The sequence below is a fragment of the Apiospora phragmitis genome, assembly GCF_038363925.1.
Source record: "Apiospora phragmitis strain CBS 135458 chromosome Unknown utg000010l:1.0-9815664.0:9184709.0-9829525.0, whole genome shotgun sequence".
NCBI lineage: Eukaryota > Fungi > Ascomycota > Sordariomycetes > Amphisphaeriales > Apiosporaceae > Apiospora > Apiospora phragmitis.
Genome location: NW_027117410.1, coordinates 491,460 through 510,779, shown reverse-complemented (window position 1 = coordinate 510,779; position 19,320 = coordinate 491,460). Strand labels below are relative to the sequence as shown.

Below are 19,320 nucleotides of genomic sequence, written 5' to 3'. Positions count from 1 at the left end.
CTTATGTGAGAGCTCTTGTATAAGTATTTCTACAAGCACCCAACTGTCTCTTGACCCAACTGACCCATCGACGGAGCACATGAATCATACCGAGCTTGAGGACTCATCAGAGTGTCAAACACAGGTCTTTCAACCTCGCAAAGTCTGGCGCCCCGAAGCCCATAACCATATCCCAGCCAGGGGTCGTATTCCACCTCGCCCCCGGCACGATCCTGGCCCCCTCCGGCTCCGCCGACCCGGATCCAGGGTGCACGCCATTGCAGCCGACGATGTGCCCCTTCATAATGACAGTCAGTATCGAGGGACCATACTGGTTCGATACGCCTGGCTACATCCACCCACTAATTCCAGGTCATGCACGGACTTAATAAATTCATGAAAGAATTTTTGGATACTCATGTATAGGGTTCTAATAAACTCTTTTATGATGCTTTATTGAACTTGCGATTCAGCTTCTCGTACCTCTTCGGCTGCTTTGTTCTACCTACTCAGCAGTTTGTTCTAGTTAGAAGTTCAATACCAGCACTTTTTTCGGGAACATAAGCGTTAGTATAGGAAGACCACAGTCGTTCCCGGTTCAGCAAAGCTGAAGTTAAACGAGAAATCATTATTTCAACACCCTAATACCCCCCCCCCCTTGAAACTATGTGGTTGAACTAATAGCCTCCAAAGTCGCACTAGAAACCGAGTGATGGTTCGTGGAATGATGAATGAACTTCTCCCGGCTCCCGGCCGCTCCGTAGCTGGCCTAGCCTAAAAGGCTCCTGAGTACCCAGTGAATAGTCTATTGTCGCCACACGCGCACCCTCTTTCTCCGACCAGACCGGCCAGGAGTCAGGATCTGTCGCTTCCATAATAGCTCGCTGCCAGATAGCATCTGGGTTCTGCCTCATAATGAGGCCGTAGTCGTCCTTAACCTGACCGAGTGTATTGGAGAGCTGGTTTAGGCCTTGTACTACCCAATGCAATTCACGGCCCGCAGGTGTCGCTTGGCCATAGTTGTGAGACATCAAGGCTATCGCTTTGACGAGATCAGGAATCACCGGTTCAAGGTTGTACCGATAACTTGAAAAGACCCAATTGGTGACGTTAGGTCTGGACAGTAGAAACCGAGAGAGATAAGGAACCCAGGGTGGTACTCTGACATCTGAGCTTTCCTCGGAGACAGGGTCGTGAAATGAGTACCCTGCATGTTCGGATACAGCATTCGGATCAGAGGCTTTCATGCGAAGTCTCTCGCCAAGGCTCAACCAAAGATGCCGCCGCCAGCAGATACTTATGTAGCGTAGCATAGAATAGGTTACATCAAGGTTAACCACACCGCAGGGCTCCTGATCGCTCTGCTCGCAGGTTGGCGGTGCTTCAGTTGCTGGGATGGAGGACTCAAGTCCCATTTGAGGATGCGGCTGCCGAGAAACTGGATTGTCCGCTACTGGCTGAGGAGAGGATGAAGATGTATCATCGATATCCATGATGTTGGGGTCCATGATGTTGGGATCCGAATACTGTTCAGCAAACGCATAATCTTGGGCTGCATTACTCGATAACACAGTATCAATGGCTGCATAAAGTTGCTTACGAAGATGCGCGACTGCTCTGGTGTTTGAGAAACCCCCCGAGTCTAGCTCATTGTGGCTAAAAGACCAAACGCGAGGGTAGGAAGATTCAAACGATACCCCCTGGAATGAAGCAGGCGCTTGGGTAATTCTAGGACTCGGCACCGATCGAGAGTTTTCACCTCTATTTTCGACCCTTGGGGCAAAACCGTGCTGTGTGTAGATATTTTGTTGGATCTTGGCATCCACCCAGGCGGGTTTTCGGCCTGCATTGTGGCCTTTGAATCTTAAATGGTGATGCCCTTGTTAACTTTCCGTCCGTGGTTTCTCGTTGTCTGTGCATCCATCTGTTGGTAATGATGTACTCATCCTGCTCCGTTTTCTACTACCATGCGGGGTATTGGATAATTCGTCTTCACCTAAGTTTATCTGTGCCGAGTGATTCGTGTCTTTGAGGTTGTGTCAACTGGTATGATTTGCATGATTGGTCTCTTTGGTATATCGGCCGGGCCTAATAGCCAGTGCAGTGTGCAGGTATCCAACGGAGAGGGGTATGAAGCTGGCGGTAATCCACTGGAAGATCCTCAGAGCCAAGTCTCTTTCATGCTGTGAATGCTTGTCCATCCGCTGCAATATAGCGGTGAAAAGGCCGTCCAACCCGTCCAAAGAAGGGGCATCATGAAGGAAAGAGTGTCGTAGTCGAGCTGGAAGAGCGGGTAGAGCCAAGTACTTAACAAGCAGGCCTGCCCACAGGAAAATCCCTGCACCGTGTTGTACTAAGCGCAGTATTGCATCATCTGCTGGTCTTTGCACTCATCCACGCCGTCGAGGACCAGATACACTTGGCGGAGAGTCATCAAAGTGACCAAAATCTGCCGGACGAACTCGAGGATATCAGTGTAGACGAGGCACAACGCCTTGACCAAACCATCCTTTTTAACATGCTCACTGGACCGGCATGACTCGAGATGCTGACGGTAATGTGGCAAACTGGTCGAAATATCCTCCAGCATTTGTGTCACCTTGTCAAAGAAGCCACTGTAGTTGTGCCCTAACCAAGACATAGTTAGCAAGTAAGAGGGATACAGTGTGCCCGTAAACAGATGATAGATACCCTGAGAATTAGAAGGAGAGAGCCCCATAGGCAGCCCATCACGTCGGGCTTGACCTGGACAAATGCATTCACGACGTCGAAGTAAGGCGCCATGGCATCCGTGAAGATTACCACTCTACGGGTGTAGTCGTCGGCCTTGTGTATTTTGAGGTTGGCCAAGTCCAGTTTCAATTCTGCCAGCATCTCATCTGCTGATGAAAAGTCCCGAAAGTAGAGTCGGTCCTGCTCGGAGAGACTATCTCTGAACGCCTTCACGCATTTTGCAAATACCTTCTCGGCACTGGGGCAATTAGTATCGCAGACAGGGTGTTGTTGTAGTGCAGACCTTACCTTAGCGATTCCCAATCCATCGTTTCTCGTCGGTGTCCACTGAAATAAAGAGTAATAGTAATAGTAGAACAAGCCTCGCCAAAGCAAGCAGGCAACCGACTGAGAAGTATTGCGATTACCGTCACTTTATGGCCATGATACTCGGGTGTTCGACACAATTAAAACGGAACCTTTATAGACATAGAGATGAATGTCACTTCTGTTCCTCTGTCTAGTAAGTACCAGCTCTTGGCATTTCTCCCCGTATTTCGGGCTACCTAGCCTAAAGCCCCGCGGCCCTGAAGACTGACAGCCAGTGCCTTCGCTTGGCTTGCAGTCAGAAGTCGCGGGGCAGGGGGCGTGGATCAGATTTATTGGCTCTTTGACCAGAGCCACATTCAAACCCCGCTCTGAAGGGCATCTTATCCAAGGCACTCTCGAGGCAGACCGACATGTTGTGCAAGCCAAAGAGGCTATGTTGGGGCGGAGTATTGCGATTCCTCCTAGCCTGTATGGTGTTGTCAAAGTCCCACAGCCACGCAGTCGGATTTCTACCTATGGGAATATAGTACTCCCCATGGGGCCTCCAACATCAGAGTGATCAGTCGATGTACTGCATCATGTAGTTGTTGCCAATATCGTGTAGGCCTTTTTCATTCAAGGCAAAGGCAAGGCCCCCGCGGATTTTCATGGTTTCCACAGCAAGCTAGCCAGCAGCCAGGCGATTTTTGATAGGATATAGATCGAAAGCCCAAGAGAGATCTACCTCTTGCTGCGGGCCCTCGGAGAATCAAGAGCTGAGCTGCCAGTCTGCTCGCTAAGTAGCTAGTGGTTGCGCATACTCGGGTACCTGGGTGCCATCTTGGCTGCAGACTACCCCTCTTTTGACGCGTCGATCCTTCTGCGGTATAATGTAATTACCTCTATCGGCACCCCTGAGAGCCCTTTCCAAACCCCTAGCCAAAGCACTGTCCCCATTTTACGGAAATCGGAGCCGCCGAACCCGGACTTAACCCTCGCGTCAATGGCCACATCTTCACTCCCGCTATGGCGAAGGATTTAGGTATCACTACATCGCTGGCAGCGTGCACCACACTTCTAGGAACTGGGAAGCGATTCATGAAAGGGCGGTGAAGCTTTACAACAAAGGACTTGCAGTGACGATGGTCCGAGGGAACAATTTGGGCAAAGGTGAGCCACGGCGGAGCCAGATAAGCCAGCTGACGGTGCTACGGTCAACCCATGCAACGGCGACCCCAAAAACCAACAACAATACTACACAACAATAATACGAATAATTTAATTAAAAATCAACACAAAATCCTAAAAATACCATTTCAGTCCTGAAACGCTTCTATGACACTCTCAATCTCAGATTCAGAGTCAGATTTAATTATAACGGCTTCCGGCGCCGACGATGGAGGAGTAACAGCCTGGGGTTCCGGTGCAACGCTATTCATTTCCTTCTTAACTGCCATGGCATCTCGTATACGCGCAAACTTCTGGTTGGGGTTAGGCATTACTCTTTTCCTCTTTTTACCTCTTTCTTTCTCTAGATTATCTTCCAAAACTGACTTCTCGTGCTCCAGTTGGCCGATCTGGCCGTTCAAAGTATCTAGACTCTTTTAGAGCTTCCGGAACAAAACCCGGCGCGTCGCGCCATCGAAAATAGTATCATCACCACTAAGCGTATCCGTTAACTCTTTAATCTGGCGGCTGGTCGTAGGTGTTAGCAACGCTGTGGAGGAGAATTGTTCATCGGAAACGTCGGGGGGAGGCTTAGATGGTCCTGCCTCTGCCTGGTTTTCCATCCTCCGGTTCCGGCTATTGAGGGGCTTGTTGATATCGCGAGGGAATATACTAGTTGCGGCCCAGCCGCCAGTTATTATATGCGGCCGAAAGGTAAACCTTCTAGCTGGCTCGTAGTACCGGAGGAAGTCCCTTTTGCTCATATTTATGTTATTGAGCCCCATATAGTATAGGGTTACCTTCCGGTGGTAGGTATCTTTTAGCACACTGAAGGGACTAAGATCCAGGGGTTGTAATAGGTGCGACGAGTGTGCCGGAAGGAAGAGAAGCCATATCTTGTGCTTTAAGCACGTTATAATAAAGTCCTCGCTTACGTGGCTGGCGTAACCATCCAGGATGATGAGCCGCCACTAGTCCTCGTTTTCAGGCTTTGTATGAGGGATGAAAACCTCATTTAGCCACACCAGGGCCAGCTCCTTGTTGGTCTAGCCTTTAGGGGATGCCGCAAAGACCTAATCCTCTATGGCATCCGTTAGCGAGTCCTCCTCCTCCGGAAACCATTACTGCTGGACCTATTAACCTTTAAATATAATAAGAGGAGGCAAGGCTCGGCCTAAAGCGTTATTATATTCGACCGCAGAAGCCCATTCTCGGTTAAAGGAGTCTGCAACTAGTATTCTCTTTATTCCAGCAGGTCTAATAACTATCATATTCGTTCCACAGCCGAGCTGGTTACCGATCTCGTCGACGTTGAACCGAAACTCTGGAGGGATCGATTCTAGAATAGGATTGTTAAGCCGCTCGAAAAACTCGATGATTTTCTCTGCGGAAGTTGCGTTGAGCCTTAGGAAATCCATCCTCTTAGAAAGAGCAGCACCGATAGATGGATAGCGAGCAATAAATCTTTCAACCCAGTGCTTGCCGAGGATTATATTAATCCCGTTGGCTTGAAGGATCCGTTGGGCGAACATCCGGAAAATAACGTGCGCCGGTGAGCAGCCTAGATCATACTGTACAAGGCACCAAGTCACGATCTGAGACTCTTCCGCTGTTTTCAAGGCCTGGAAGGACTCATTCCATTGTTTTATAGTCTTGCGGCCGTGAATCCGAGCCCTCAGAGTTGTTCCAGGGACATTGTGCTTCTCGGCGGCTTGTTTCATTAACGAGCCATTTATAACATCCTGAATCGCGCGTTGCAGTGCTGACTCGTCAAGTTTACGGCCTATCGGAAAGAGGAAAAGAAAAGGAAGACGATGGTATTATTCAATTGACTATAAATCAAAAGCTGACTGGTTTATATACTGATTTATATGTGGTGCTGTCAGGGGCTATCTAAATTTAGGGGTCGCCGTTGCATGGGGTGACCGTAGCACCGTCAGCTGGCTTACTAAATATATATGCGATAGTGACTCTAAGGGAGAACGTTCTTTGGACAAACATGCGAGCACCTGTTTTTGCGCTCATTCCAGATATCTGTTGATGAAGGATAGCATCCTTTCCATCAGATCCTCGACATGCTTTCTCTCCGTAAAATGATGGCCCTCCCTTGGGTAACTGTGTTCCAAGCAGCTGGTTAGCATTATACAACTGGAAAATTTCGCAGACTTATCAGAGGTACGAACGTAACAAACTCTGTCTGGTCCATCAGCCCTGCTTGATCCAGCGCCCGGCGAAACCCGTGGGCCTGGCTGACAGGGACTCTCCGATCTTCCTGGCCACGCAATATCAACAGCGGAGGAATCCGTCTTACCTCGGCCGCTTCCCGGAACTCCCAAATCGCCGAGCCAGATCGAGAGGAAGCATCGGGCTTGTCGGCGGCCGCCCAAGGCGCCCGGCCCGCGTACTGCGCCACCAGATGCTGCGTCAGGCTGACCACGTCGGGCTCGTCGTAGATTCCCATGCCGCCCCGCGTGTAGCTTGCGAACTGGTGGCCTCGGCCGCTGCTGCTGCGGTAGTTCGGCATCAGGACGGCAAACCCCTTGGCCAGTAGCAGTGGTGTGATGAAGGTCAGGGGATCCCATGCATCGAAGGCGTCGGTGCGACTAGCATACGGGCCGCCGTGCAACAGCACAAACTTCGGCAGTGGCTTCTTGGGCGTGTCGGATGTTGACACAAACTGTCTGGGGATCAGATGCACTCCATCCAGCGTCTCCTTGCCGTCCGCTGATTCGCATGCGACAAACGCGCAGTGACCGACGCTTCTGTCGCGGAACATGCGTCCGTGGTCCGACAGCTGCACCATATTCCCGGAAACAAAGGAGGAGAGCTCGGTGGGGTTGTTGTCATCCCCAAGGGCGAGCGCAAGGGCGATTTCCCTGTTTGGTGCCCGTCTTCCATCGAACCGGCGGATGGCTTCCGTCAGACTCAGTAGAGGTTCGGTATCTCCCAGCAGCCGAATCTCGTCCTCCAGGCCTATCTCTATCTTCACCAAAGTGTCGCCACCAACTTGTTGGAGCGCGGCTGGGCAGCAATCCTGGCCCAAAGCGATTTTCTCATAGCTGAGGGAGGCGTTATCGTCACCCCCCGGGAGCGATATAGAGTATACCGCAAAGCCAGATGCGTCTTGATCTGGTATATTGTTTGCCAAGAACAACAAGGCGGATTGCGCTCAGGTTATGTCTGAAACCCTCCCCGGGACGTGAGCAATGACGTTAGCCTCGTCCGATGCAATGTCCACGATGGAGATGGTGGCGCCGTGTACATCCAGACAGAGGCCCCACCAGTAGACTCCTTCCGGCTCTTGGCCTCCTCGGTCTCTTCGTCGGTGGCCATGTAGGCAACAGCCTGGCCATCCGGGCTGAAAGCAAACTTCGGAATGGCACTGCCGTTCTCCACCGGGGTGATTGGAATAGGCTCCGTGGCATCCAAATCCAGCAGATACAGGGCTATCGACTTTCCACTATCATTGGCGCGATCCGATAGAAAGGCTATTGCATGGCCTTGAGGGGACCACTGCGGTATGCGGTCGTTGTGTAGCCCGTCCGTAAGGTGGCGGGCCGATTTTGTGATGTCCACGTCGGCGATCCAAATGGGACTGGAGCGACGTGGGCCACTGCCGGTTTGGTGGTACCACTTCAACCTCGTTATGTACACAATTGACTTGCAGTCCGGCGACAGCTTGAGCTCTAGGGGTGATTCGATATCCAGAACTTCCCGGGTAGCTGCTTTGTCAGCCTTCGAGTCGGACATGGTGAACGGGTGCAAATGGCTAGTCGTCGTGTCAACGTAGTTCTGGTGGAATTGTTTTTTAAGTGTAGGGCTAGAATATTGATATCAGAAGTTTGCAAACCAACAGGCATGATGTCGAAACTGTAGTAGCCCTATCATACGCAACCGAAGTATTTGAACCCCGCTCGGGGCCTCAGCTACCCCTGTCCTCCGCCATCACCTGCATAGCATTCATGGGATACTTGGCGAGGGTTCTCCTTTGTTGGCAACAGACAGTGTCCATTACCAGAGTTCTTATCGTTTCAGCCAGGGAGGCAGGACCCGGAGAGACATCAACGTAGTCACTCCTCTTCTTCTTCCGCCTTGCTACGTATGCTGGGTTAAATATTGACTTGGTCCCAGCCGTTACGCAAGTAGCACTTGCACACTCGCTTATTTAACCTATTCTGGATTTTCTTGCGCTGTTTTTGATTGGTGATGCTGGCTTAGTCTTGTCATCTCCACGGTGTCGCATGTGTAATTTATGATGCATGCATTGCAGCTCCATGTAATGGTTGTGCTGGGCGTGGGCGTGGGCGAAGCTGTGAGACGGTGCCATAACGATGCTTGCGTTGAAGCCAATGTTACAAGTTGTGGAGAGATGACGGACAAGAGGAATCATAACAAGACTCCAAGCATCCGCGATGAAACTAATGCACTCGGCTGACACACTGTCAGAACTTGGTTTTTTCTGTTTATCCCAAGGCTTGGCTCGACTTGGCTAACATCCACGCGTGGCGTAATGTTGCTTCTAATGCACCTATGCGGCACGTGGGTTGCAAGATTGTGAGATCTTATGCATGGCTCGTTGCCCAGATGCATGATTAGTCTACCATAGTGGTGAGGTGTTGTATGTGATGAAACGTATTCAGTCTTTACGAATAGACTATCTCATCAAAGGGCAAGTGAGCCATGCATCTGTCGCCGTTCTGATAACCGACACGGTCCCATCTAGATTGATTCAACTACTTATCTAGTTCTCAAATGATGGGAAGTGTTGCCCCTATTTTCTCTCGAGTGGCGTACGGAACTGTAGGCGTGGAGAGGCCGGTCAAGCATTTGCAAGAGGACAATGACAGTAAAGTTAGTATGGCCATATGGCAGAACATTCACGACAGTGGCATCTGCTCCCGCGCGTGTGCTGGCGAAGGTTACCTCAAGCCCTTCCTCGAGGGCATCATGAAGAACCCAGAGGTGTTCAAGTAATAGCCAAAGCCGTCCGGCTATATTGCCCTGGAAATTGGGAAGCAGCTCATGGACTCTAAGCTGCGGCCTCAACTCGCTGGTAGGTATAGGCCTTTGCAACTAGTAGATGCAGACGCTCTATTTGGAAGCCAGCGTACTTCAGTTTATGACCTGTTGCGTACGCAGGTTGCGGATAAGCCGCCAGAAGTATTAGCTGTGTGAGTTCAACCGGGTTTCGACTTTGTGAAGACCACTTAGTTAACAATTATTATGGCTTATTATTAAACCAATTATCTCTCAACCACAACTCATAAAAAACGCATCGCTGAAGAAGATAGCGAATAATAAATATTCAAATGTCCGTAACATCCATGTCGTTAGCGTCTAGCTCAGAACACTACCCCTGACGCGGTACTATGATGTTTACTTATCTCAAGCCTTTGGGGGCCCCCTTTAACGTGGCAACTCGCATATATCGACATTATCTACTGGTACTAACAGGTTCCCTGGGTAGGTCCAAATGCCAGACTATAATCAGTGCGAGATTTCCTGGTGTATTTTCCTTGTGACCCGCGCATGAGTGAGAGCACTGCAGTTTCCTGGTCTCAAGGGGAGACACTGTCCCACCGGGAATGCAGCGGGGGTGCTCCCTATGCGGGTTGGGGTCTCATCTTCAGCTACATATCCGGGGTCATCTAGCGTCTGCATACGTCGGAGTACTAGCTTCGATAGCTGCTTTAGGCCGGAAGCTGACGAACGACCACGGGTGGCCTGGTAGGTCGGACTCATTTGGAATTGTCGGGTATATATGCTATGAGGAATGAACAATCCATACAGATATGCATATTCCTCGGGCTCAAGGGTTGAAGTCTTGGTGAACTGCTTCAGCCCAGCAATGACGCTATTCTCGGCTACCGGTTGCCAAGCACCCGTCAGCGATGCTTATCTCAACGCCATCGAGTGGGGGGTTTCCAGCGTCGCGACGAAGGTGGGCGAGTGGGCGAAGGAGCGCTCAATGCGCCTGTACTGTCCTGGCCTAGAGGCTACGCTAGGGGCTAGGGTAGTGCTAGAAATGCACCAGCAAAGCACCACAAGGGAACCCCGAGCACTGTCCCGACTCCCGAGGTGTGCACGCCACACTGACGAGATTTGTTAGCTGCTTTGTCGCTCAATTTCTGTCTTATCTTAGCCCGTCATCCATCACCCGTGTTCGTGATTCCGACCGAGGCCACTCTGCAATCCCGGCGGATCAGCGAATATGTGGGCGATATCCATCATGATGGATGCGCCATTAATGATCGCGTGCAGAGTTTTTACTCTTCGCTTTCGTCGCATGTAACGTGCGCCGCTTGACAGGCAGAGAGACAGGGAAGAAGACCAAACAGAGGAAGACGGCTCGTCGACTAGAGAGAAAACCCGAGACCCTTGAAACCCTCCACACCCCATCCCACTCTTCATCATAATCACACCACACCACTGTGTGAGGTGTGAGAGCGAACTTGCCGAGTCCGGGTTTTCATTCTTACGCTATATATCCATAATGTTGCCTCTTCTGCAGCACTTTCCTCCGTCAATGGCCCAGACTCACCAAGTTATCGACACTTGACCGTGTCGCGTCTGTGTCCGGCCTTCTCGGTTTCCATTTTTGCCAGAACAGGTTTATCTTCGCTTGGTATTACTACTTCTAGCGTTTTTCTTGTCTGGTTAATACCGGATCTGCTCTCGACGCTTATCATTTGTCCTTTTGGTTTCATTTTGGCGGGGTTGGAAAAGCAGAAGCAAAGCAAAATGGTGGGAAAAAAGGAAATGATGCAGCCAAATCCTGACATGCTGGCGGAGAGCGGCAGCCACGACGACGCCACCTTGTCGGCGCTCGCCAAGGTCGAGACTCGAGATGCCACCCACCCCATCCATTGGAGTCGCTGGAAGAAGTGGTCCATCATTATTGTCTACTGCGCCCTGCAGACCTTTATCGCCATGACCACCACTACCTTCGTGGCTGCCGAGTTCCTTGTCCAGGAAAAGTTCGGCGGCTCTGAGCAGGTCGTCGCATTGGGCCAGTCCATGTTCATCGTGGGGACGGCCATTGGGCCGGCCTTCCTGGGCCCTCTATCGTATGTCTTCACCTGCCATTGATTGCACAAACACGAGTATGCACACAAGCATCGAGGGGCGCCATCATGTGGTAGGTAGCTGCCGTGCAACCTGTGTGCATGCTTACTGTCTCTATGCATCCCCCCTATCTCTGTCTTTTCCTGCCGGGAACGCAGCTCCCTTAACACATTTTTTCTGCTCGCAGTGACATTGGCGGTCGCAAATGGGTCTACGTGGCGTCCATTGCCATCTACGCCCTCCTGAATATCGGCACGGCCATGGCCCTCAACCTGCCCATGCTGATCATCTTCCAATTCCTCGCCGGTGCCGCCGGCAGCACTGGCCTCTCCAACGTGGCCGGCACCATTGCCGACCTCTTCGGCGACCTGGACGGCGCCGGCCAGCCCATGGCCCTCTTCGTCATGAGCGCCAACTATGGCCCGAGCATCGGCTCCCCGGTCGGCGAGCTGATTGCAGAGAACCCCAACATGGGGCTGCCCTGGATCTTCTGGATCAAGTAAGTGTGCCCCCAACATCGTACCACCTGCCACTGCCCGCGCCCCGCCGACCCCCTGAGTCGGCACAAGTCGTAGAGTCCAATACTAATGACCCCTGAAGCGTCATCATTGGCGGTTGCTTCGCTCTCGTCATGTGCTTCATCCCCGAGACCCTGCCCAGAATCGTCATTGGCCGGGCCCTCAAGAAGCATGAAGCGTCCGTCCCGCCCGCCGAGGTGGCCATCGTCGAGGAGAAGGTCGACGTGCTGCGCGAGATACGGTTCATCACCTCGATGGCGTTCCGCATCATGCTGACGGAGCCGATCGTGGTGTTCCTGGGCATCTACAACGGCTTCGCCTACGGCCTGCTGTTTTTGTATCTCGACGGTGTCTTCGACGTCTTCGTCGTCAATAACGGCCTGTCGGTCCTGCACGGCGACCTGACCTACCTCAACTTCGTCGTCGCCGTCACTCTCATGTTCTGCTTCGTGCCCGTGCAGACGTGGTTCTACCGGCGCGACCGGCGGCGCAACGGCGGCGTGGGTCGGCCCGAGGCGCGCTTCCTGACCTCGCTGGTCGGCGTCTGGGGTTTTCCGATCTCGCTGCTCTGGTTCGCGTTCACGTGCGACGGCAACACGTCGTACTGGTCGCCCGTCATCGCCGGCGGCGTCCTCGGCTTCTTCGACCCGCTGCTCTGGCTCAGCATGCTCAACTACATCGCCGACTCGTACACCAACGTCGCCGCCTCGGCCATCGCGGCCTTCCTGATCCCGTCCTTTGCCCTCGCGGCTGGCTGCTGCCATATCGGTAAGTCTTCTTATTCCCTTATACGAAAAAGAGGAAGAGAGAAAGGGAAAGAAGAGAAGAAGAAAGAGGCTGCTTCCCAACCTCCCCACGCATGTCCAAACTTACTCTTTTTCTAGGTATCATCATGTTTGCCAACCTCGGCGCCAAGTGGGCCATGGCCATCCTGGGCTTCGTCTCCTTTGGCCTCGTCGCCTTGGTCTATGTGCTCTACTTCTTTGGTGCCAGGATAAGAGGGATGTCTAAATTGGCCAAGAAATGAGGAAGGACCAACCAGCCCGCAGGTAATAAGTGATTAGAAAGAACCTATATCATTAGGTCTTGTATAGTAGAAAATTTTGGATAGATCACAGTAGATTTGATACCCTGACAGATTGGTTCCCATTTCCCATCACATACTCTGACGTCGCTGCTGTGAAGTGAGCCGTGTGACCATACTCCTAGATGTGCATTCCGTTAAGGATGGTACGCCATGGTCATAGAATATCTCCAAGTTGCGACATCGGATCTGGATGTCGTGTCAAATCGCTCTTTCGCACTTGTGACTGACAGGTTGATATCATCTACCATGGTTTCAGTAAATATTCCATATCGCGATGCGTCGAGAAAGGCCGAGACAACCACGGGTGTAAGCTCAAATCTTTTACCAGCAGAATCAAGTCCAAAGAAGAGGCCATCATGCCCAACGCGTTCGAAACCCTCAATGCACCATCTTACCAACTACGTACTGCGACTTCATGGATTGACATCAGCTTGACGACAGCGTCCAACATGACGTCTACGGTGCTGCAAATGTAGGTTCTACCAGGAGTCACCTTGTAGCAGTGGCGACGCAGCCGATGTCCCGCTGGAATAAACGCTCTGCCGCTGGAAGCCCCGGACAACGTGAGGATCCATACTTTCCTTGATGGCTTTCTGAAACGAGTCAGATCTCAGGAGGATCAAGTTTATACGTTTCATGATCTGGCTAGCTGTGTCCTGTCATCCAGGAACCCGCTCCTAGCATCCTGAGTGACAGAACAAATCTTTAACGGCGGTGACGTCACCAGTGGCTGAGGGTCGACGCCACGGATTATCAGCTGCACCGCCACAGGAGCAAAGCGAAGCGGCCGCCTCACCAACTAGCCAACTTTCCAGCATGCTGGGCCAGCTAGTCCGGTCTTTGTTGGCACAATAAAAGAACCGATCTAGGCCAAGCCCGTTTCATCCGAAATTTCCTTGGTTTTCTCCACTCAACTTTGCACACCTGAGACTTTCCGCGCTCACCTCTTGTTTTGTTTCCCTTGCCAATATCTCCCGCCCGCCAAGCCTATCTATAACATCATCAGTCGACTTGGAAGTCCGAAACCGAACTATTCGGAGCCCCACCCAAGCTAGAAGAGAAACGGAAGAGAAGCAGAAGCAGAAGAGAAAGTTTTAGACGCGGAAAAGGGGGAAAAGAGGATGTCTAATTCCGAATACTACAACAGCGGGGGCGGTGGAGGTGGTGGTCAGCCCTACGGCGGCGGTTACGGTCAGCAGCACCAGCAGCAGCCGCCTCAGGGCCCTTCACCGCCTTACTACCCACCTCAGAATCAATACTCTGCACCACCACCTCCGCCGGCTGGGCAATACGGCGCGCACCCGCCGCCTCAGTACGGGGCCCCTCAGGGCTATCCGAGCAATAGTGGCGCCCATCAATCACCGTATGCACAGCAGCCGCCCCCGCAGCATCAATCGCAAGGCGGTTGGGGTGGGCAGCCTGCTCCTCCTCCTCAGCAGCCCCATCAGCAGCAGTACCCACCCAGCGGTGGCCGGCATGGTGCGTATCCTCCCCTGAGCCATTCTCCGGGCTACGGGCATGAGCAGGGAGGTGGTTACTACCAACAACAACCACCGCAGCAGGGAGATGCCTACTACGGCCAGGCGGGCGCGGAGCAGCACTGGGTCCCCAATTCCGCGCCGCCCCCTGGCCACCCAGGCCCCTATCCGCCCGCGGGGGCCAGCGATAAGGGCCTGGTGGGCGCTGTGGGCGGCGGGGCCCTCGGCGCTTTTGCCGGCCACCAGGCTGGCCACGGTTTCTTGGGCGCGGTGGGTGGTGCGGTCGCCGGCTCCAAGCTGGAAGATCACTTTGGGGGGAGGGAAGAAGGACAAAAAGAAGAAAGACAAGAAGGACAAGAAGGACAAGAAGGACAAGAAGGACAAGAAGGACAAGAAGTCGTCCAATAAGCATCACAAGAAGAAGGGCAGTGGCAGCAGCAGCAGCTCGTCGAGCTCCTCGAGTGATTCGGATTAAACTGTCTGACTGGCCTCGGTTCGTTTGCTTGTTTGCTTGCTTGTTTTCTCGCTTTCATTGTTTCCTCCCTCGCCTTGTTTGGAGATAGTCGTATTTCGCGAAGGCGAAATGCGGAGTGGTGCCACACGATCCGGATGGGGATTCTCATCTCGCAGGTTGGAATTGCCTAGAATTAGTCGATATGTGGGTGAAGAGTGTGAAATGAGCACAGTGTTTGGCCTCTTTTTTGCGGAGAGCAGCAGCGAGTACCGTCGCAGGTTGCACCAGATCCATTCGCCAGCGCAGCAATATCGGTCAGATGATCTATCCTTAATCTACACACCACGCGATGTTGTGTCTGGAGAACGCGCGCGGAGAAAGAATCTGTGCACCTCGTGACGCCCTGCATCATGCAACTCGGCACTCCTGCCGCAGCGGTCGTTCGATCTGTATATATCGTTCACCTATAAGAGTCTAAGAGTCCTCAAGGATTGGTCTATATTCAGAGTCGCATGCGGGATGGGTCGGCACACCGATAAAGCGCTATACACAGTATGTGGCCAGCGCTTCCCGGGAACGACTGATCGTGGTGCGTTCGGAGATAAAAAGTCGGTTGCACCTTGCGGTCACGAGGAGCTGGTTCCTGCACGACCGCCCGGCGTGCATCAAGGAAATATGGGCGCAAATGCACTGTATATATGGGGGACTTCCTGGAATTGTGGTGACTCCGCAAAAGGCCAGCAGCGAGCACCGCAAACGCCTCACTTTTTGGGCCGGACGGTATGGAGTAGGTTGGGGTTCCAAGGAGTCAATAACCCAAATCATGGGGTCTCGAAAAGGGGGGGAGAAGAAGCCCGCGACTCGGACGATTCTGGTCGAGTGCCGCAACTCCGTATGACATCCTGCATCCTGCATATCCCCATGCTGCCCGAAGGCTGATCGCACAAGCAAGTTGCGGCCTTGCAGCACAATTTCCGGATTCAAACAATTCCACCTGAATTCTCGAACGTTCCTATTAAGGGTCTTCAATGATCCGCAGCTTATAGGCTTGGCAGGAGATTGGGTGCACGTTGTGCTGCTACCCAATGGCTAAGAAGAAAGAAAAGGATGGAGCTATTCAATATCCAGTATGCATAAGAGTCAGGACCATGGAGGAGCTATGGCAGCGTGGTGCTTGATGCTTGCTTACTCTCTCGTACTCTACTTATGCCCAGTTTTCATAACCGCCAAACGGGAAACTAGCTGTTTGGCATAGGGGCGGTAGATGGGAAACTGAAAACAAAACCAAAAAAAGCAATGACGACATAGCAGCCCTAGTTGCGAGTCAGTGTAGGTAAAACTCGTTAACGGAATTGACAATTTAAGCGGAAACGTGCCTATTCATCCGAGCCAAGGGACGCCGGCAGTAACAGAAAGCTGAGGCTGCCAGGCGCTGCGGCGCTTGCTGCGTTGCCATGGGCCGTGGCATGCATAATACGGATAGTGCCGAATACAGTATGTATACCTCGATTAAGTGCCCTATTCTAGGCGACGCCCGGAAGCACCGGTCGTACCCTGCAAAATTGGCCGAGAGGCTCAAGTGTCCGCCTAAGAGGGACGTCATGGCGAGCAGTGGGTCTCCCGGCCGAATTCGCTCTTTTCATGCCGAGAGTAAGGCCGCCCACCTCAACGCTGTCGGCCATCGCGCCTTTGCGCTTTGAAGACGTCTATTCGGCTTCACATTCACGACGCGCATTCATCGACACCAGAAAAGAGCATTTCGACACGATGTTATCCCAGACATCATGGGTTGCGAGCAGCCGTGATCATCGACGTGGACGCTGGGCCTCGTTGGAGTGGTGTTGGCCCATCCATGGATAGGGGCCATCCGGCGGCTTCACGGTGATATGGTGGAACTGCGCCGGCCCCACCCAGTAACAACAACAGAAAATCAAGTGAGCGGCCAGGCGTGAGATGTTTGCACGATGGGGCGAGCGATGTCATCGAACCGCTATGGCTGACTAGCTGTCGACATTTGGGGCAAGAAAAATCGAGAAATAAGAACTGGCTTATCTGCTTCTCGAATTCCTGTCTCGGTACTTGCGATAGTACAGTCGACGGCTTATAACAGGGCAGGTTGATTGGTGTTGTTGGTTGTGTCCAGTCCTTTTCTCCTCCCTTGTGTCTGTCCATCCCCTCCACACTTACACACCCACGCACACCCAGCTCGAAGAAGCAAGCAAGCCAGCCCATCATGTCGTCTTACTTGCCTTCGTTCTCGCAGCCGGCGTCGAGGCGGAATTCCTTCGCCGCGTCGCGCGCCAACAGCTACGTGCGCTCGCGCCCCGGCTCCCCCAACGGCTCGCGCGCCAACACCTTCGTCGCGTCGCGGCGGAACTCGGCGTCGCGGTCGCGGCCTGCCAGCGTCGCCGCCACCGGCACCACCGAAAAGGACGAGGAGACGGGCGCCGACCTGGCGGAGCAGAACATCCCGGCCCTCTACATCCCCGAGAATGAAAAGGGCGAGCCCATGGCCGGCCGCATCGTCGGCGGCAAGCACGACACGCCCGAGGCCGAGCAGATCGACAACGATTTCGGCCTCATCAAGAAGGTCGACATCGACATGCCCCTGACCCTGACCGAGATCGTGACGGAGAACGGCAAGGAGTACATCGTGCTCAACTTCGCCACCGGCGACAAGCAGAACCCCTTCAACTGGAATCCCTGGTACAAGCGCAGTATTTCGACCATCCTCAACCTGATGACCCTCTTCATCGGTCTCGCCACGACCGCCTACTCGTCGGGTATCGGCAGCATGTGCAAGGAGTTCGGCGTCTCCGAGTTCATGGGCCAGCTCGGCCTCTTCACCTTCAACATCGCCTGCGCCATCGCGCCCATGGTCCTGGCCCCCTTCTGCGAGCTGACGGGCCGCAAGGTCGTCTACGCCGGCGCCTTCCTGTGCTTCTCGCTCCTCTTCATCGGCCTGGCCCTGGCCAAGAACATCGCCACCATCATCGGCCTGCGCCTGCTGCTCGGCCTCTTCGGCTGCGTCGGCACCATCCTCGTCGGCGGTACCTTCGACGACATGTATGAGCCCCGCCACCGTGGTCGGCCCATGGCTATGTTCAGTTTCGTCGCCATTTTCGGAACTGTTTCCGCCCCTATCTACGCCGGCTTTATCGACCAGGCCATCGGCTGGCGCTGGATTGAGGGCATCCAGGGCATCGCCAACATCCCCCTGCTCATCCTCATCTTCTTCTACTTCCCCGAGACCCGCGGCGGCGTCGAGCTGCACCGCCGCGCCAAGGCCCTGCGCGCCGCCACCGGCGACGAGCGCTACGTCTCCGAGGGCGACATCCTGACGCCCTCGCTGCAGTCCATGCTGAAGGCCTCGTCCGTCAAGGCCATCCACATGCTGGTGACGGAGCCCGTCGTCTTCGCCTTCGGCTTCTGGATCGCCTTCTGCTGGGCCGTCACCTTCATGTTCCTGTCCGTCATCCCCATCACCTTCGAGGAGAAGCGCGGCTGGAACGAGGGCGTCAGCGGTCTGCCCTACATCTCGCTCGCCATCGGCACCTTCCTGGGCTGGGCCGCCCACCACCTGCAGATGCGCAAGTACAACCGCCTCACCGACGACCCGAGCATCAAGGTCACGCCCGAGGCCCGCCTGTACGGCGCCATGTACGGCGCCGTCTTCCTGCCCATCGGCCTGTTCATCTACTCCTTCACGCAGTACCAGCAGCTCAGCTGGGTCGGCCCCGCCATCGGCCTGGCCCCGATCGCCTTTGGTATCTTCTTCGTCTTCGAGAGCACCTACTCCTATACGGCCGACTGCTACGGCGAGAGCGCCTCGTCCGCCATCGCGGCCCAAGGTCTGCTCCGTAACACCCTCGGCGCCGTCACGCCGCTGTTCGCCAGCGCCTTCTTCCACAACGTCGGCTCCCAGTACGCCGGCCTCATCCTCGCCCTCTTCGGCACCTTCCTGAGTATGATCCCCTTCGTCATGTTCAAGTGGGGCCACCAGCTCCGCAAGAGGAGTAAGCTCGCCAAGGAATAGATACTCGGCCAAACTCAAAAACAGTAAAAAATAGGGAGAGGGAAACCAACCAAAAAAAAAAAAGAAAAGAAAGGAATGATCTGAAGCATCGTCTCTTTTTGGGCATTTTGCATCTTGTGGCGTCTTTCCGGCATAGAATTTAATCAGCCATCAAATTTTAGCTTGTATAATTTTGATCCCCAGCAACAAACCATGTATATACTCTTACTTTCTGCTGGGTTTTACCTGGGGCGGTTTCTCGGCCACAATAATCAAGAGAATCTCGTATATCCCCTCCCGAACGCTTGACCTCTCGCACGTCTTCTTCTGCCATGTGTGAATGTCTTATGTGTCCTGCTGATATCATCATAGTCCTGAATTTAGTGTCGGCAGCCATTCGGTACCCCCCTTATGCTCTTCATCCCAACAGGCGTCGCAGTTGGGCAAGATTTACCCCAGGGTGCATCGGCCCCTTTGGTCTCGCCCTGCTTCTCCAAGAACAGCTCGCCGGGTTGCTGTGTTTGAGCGACCCCGCC

At 53.5% G+C, this 19,320-nt stretch overlaps 9 protein-coding genes across 9 annotated transcripts; 4 read left to right on the top strand and 5 right to left on the bottom strand.

The window, feature by feature from the left end:
• Window positions 1-677: 677 nt before the first annotated feature.
• Window positions 678-1,487, bottom strand: PG994_012755 (uncharacterized protein; the record flags this gene model as incomplete). Its single annotated transcript, XM_066864164.1, has 1 exon — window positions 678-1,487. One exon carries the CDS (start codon window positions 1,485-1,487, stop codon window positions 678-680), a length of 810 nt encoding a protein of 269 aa, XP_066710312.1.
• An 845-nt stretch (window positions 1,488-2,332) lies between these two features.
• On the bottom strand, window positions 2,333-3,020 carry PG994_012754 (uncharacterized protein; the record flags this gene model as incomplete). Its single annotated transcript, XM_066864163.1, has 3 exons — window positions 2,333-2,607; window positions 2,658-2,950; window positions 3,001-3,020. The coding sequence occupies 3 exons, from the start codon at window positions 3,018-3,020 to the stop codon at window positions 2,333-2,335; spliced, it is 588 nt and encodes a 195-aa protein (XP_066710311.1).
• Window positions 3,021-6,307: 3,287 nt separating this feature from the next.
• Window positions 6,308-6,970, bottom strand: PG994_012753 (uncharacterized protein; the record flags this gene model as incomplete). Its single annotated transcript, XM_066864162.1, has 1 exon — window positions 6,308-6,970. One exon carries the CDS (start codon window positions 6,968-6,970, stop codon window positions 6,308-6,310), a length of 663 nt encoding a protein of 220 aa, XP_066710310.1.
• A 371-nt stretch (window positions 6,971-7,341) lies between these two features.
• Window positions 7,342-7,917, bottom strand: PG994_012752 (Alpha/Beta hydrolase protein; the record flags this gene model as incomplete). The annotated part of the gene is made up of 1 exon (XM_066864161.1): window positions 7,342-7,917. One exon carries the CDS (start codon window positions 7,915-7,917, stop codon window positions 7,342-7,344), a length of 576 nt encoding a protein of 191 aa, XP_066710309.1.
• A 1,005-nt stretch (window positions 7,918-8,922) lies between these two features.
• Window positions 8,923-9,141, top strand: PG994_012751 (uncharacterized protein; the record flags this gene model as incomplete). Its single annotated transcript, XM_066864160.1, has 1 exon — window positions 8,923-9,141. The coding sequence occupies one exon, from the start codon at window positions 8,923-8,925 to the stop codon at window positions 9,139-9,141; it is 219 nt and encodes a 72-aa protein (XP_066710308.1).
• Window positions 9,142-10,947: 1,806 nt separating this feature from the next.
• Window positions 10,948-12,777, top strand: PG994_012750 (uncharacterized protein; the record flags this gene model as incomplete). The annotated part of the gene is made up of 4 exons (XM_066864159.1): window positions 10,948-11,234; window positions 11,420-11,731; window positions 11,833-12,518; window positions 12,635-12,777. The coding sequence occupies 4 exons, from the start codon at window positions 10,948-10,950 to the stop codon at window positions 12,775-12,777; spliced, it is 1,428 nt and encodes a 475-aa protein (XP_066710307.1).
• A 1,185-nt stretch (window positions 12,778-13,962) lies between these two features.
• On the bottom strand, window positions 13,963-14,727 carry PG994_012749 (uncharacterized protein; the record flags this gene model as incomplete). The annotated part of the gene is made up of 1 exon (XM_066864158.1): window positions 13,963-14,727. One exon carries the CDS (start codon window positions 14,725-14,727, stop codon window positions 13,963-13,965), a length of 765 nt encoding a protein of 254 aa, XP_066710306.1.
• Window positions 14,728-16,223: 1,496 nt separating this feature from the next.
• Window positions 16,224-16,469, top strand: PG994_012748 (uncharacterized protein; the record flags this gene model as incomplete). The annotated part of the gene is made up of 2 exons (XM_066864157.1): window positions 16,224-16,263; window positions 16,297-16,469. The coding sequence occupies 2 exons, from the start codon at window positions 16,224-16,226 to the stop codon at window positions 16,467-16,469; spliced, it is 213 nt and encodes a 70-aa protein (XP_066710305.1).
• A 533-nt stretch (window positions 16,470-17,002) lies between these two features.
• Window positions 17,003-18,805, top strand: PG994_012747 (major facilitator superfamily domain-containing protein; the record flags this gene model as incomplete). The annotated part of the gene is made up of 1 exon (XM_066864156.1): window positions 17,003-18,805. The coding sequence occupies one exon, from the start codon at window positions 17,003-17,005 to the stop codon at window positions 18,803-18,805; it is 1,803 nt and encodes a 600-aa protein (XP_066710304.1).
• Window positions 18,806-19,320: the final 515 nt, after the last annotated feature.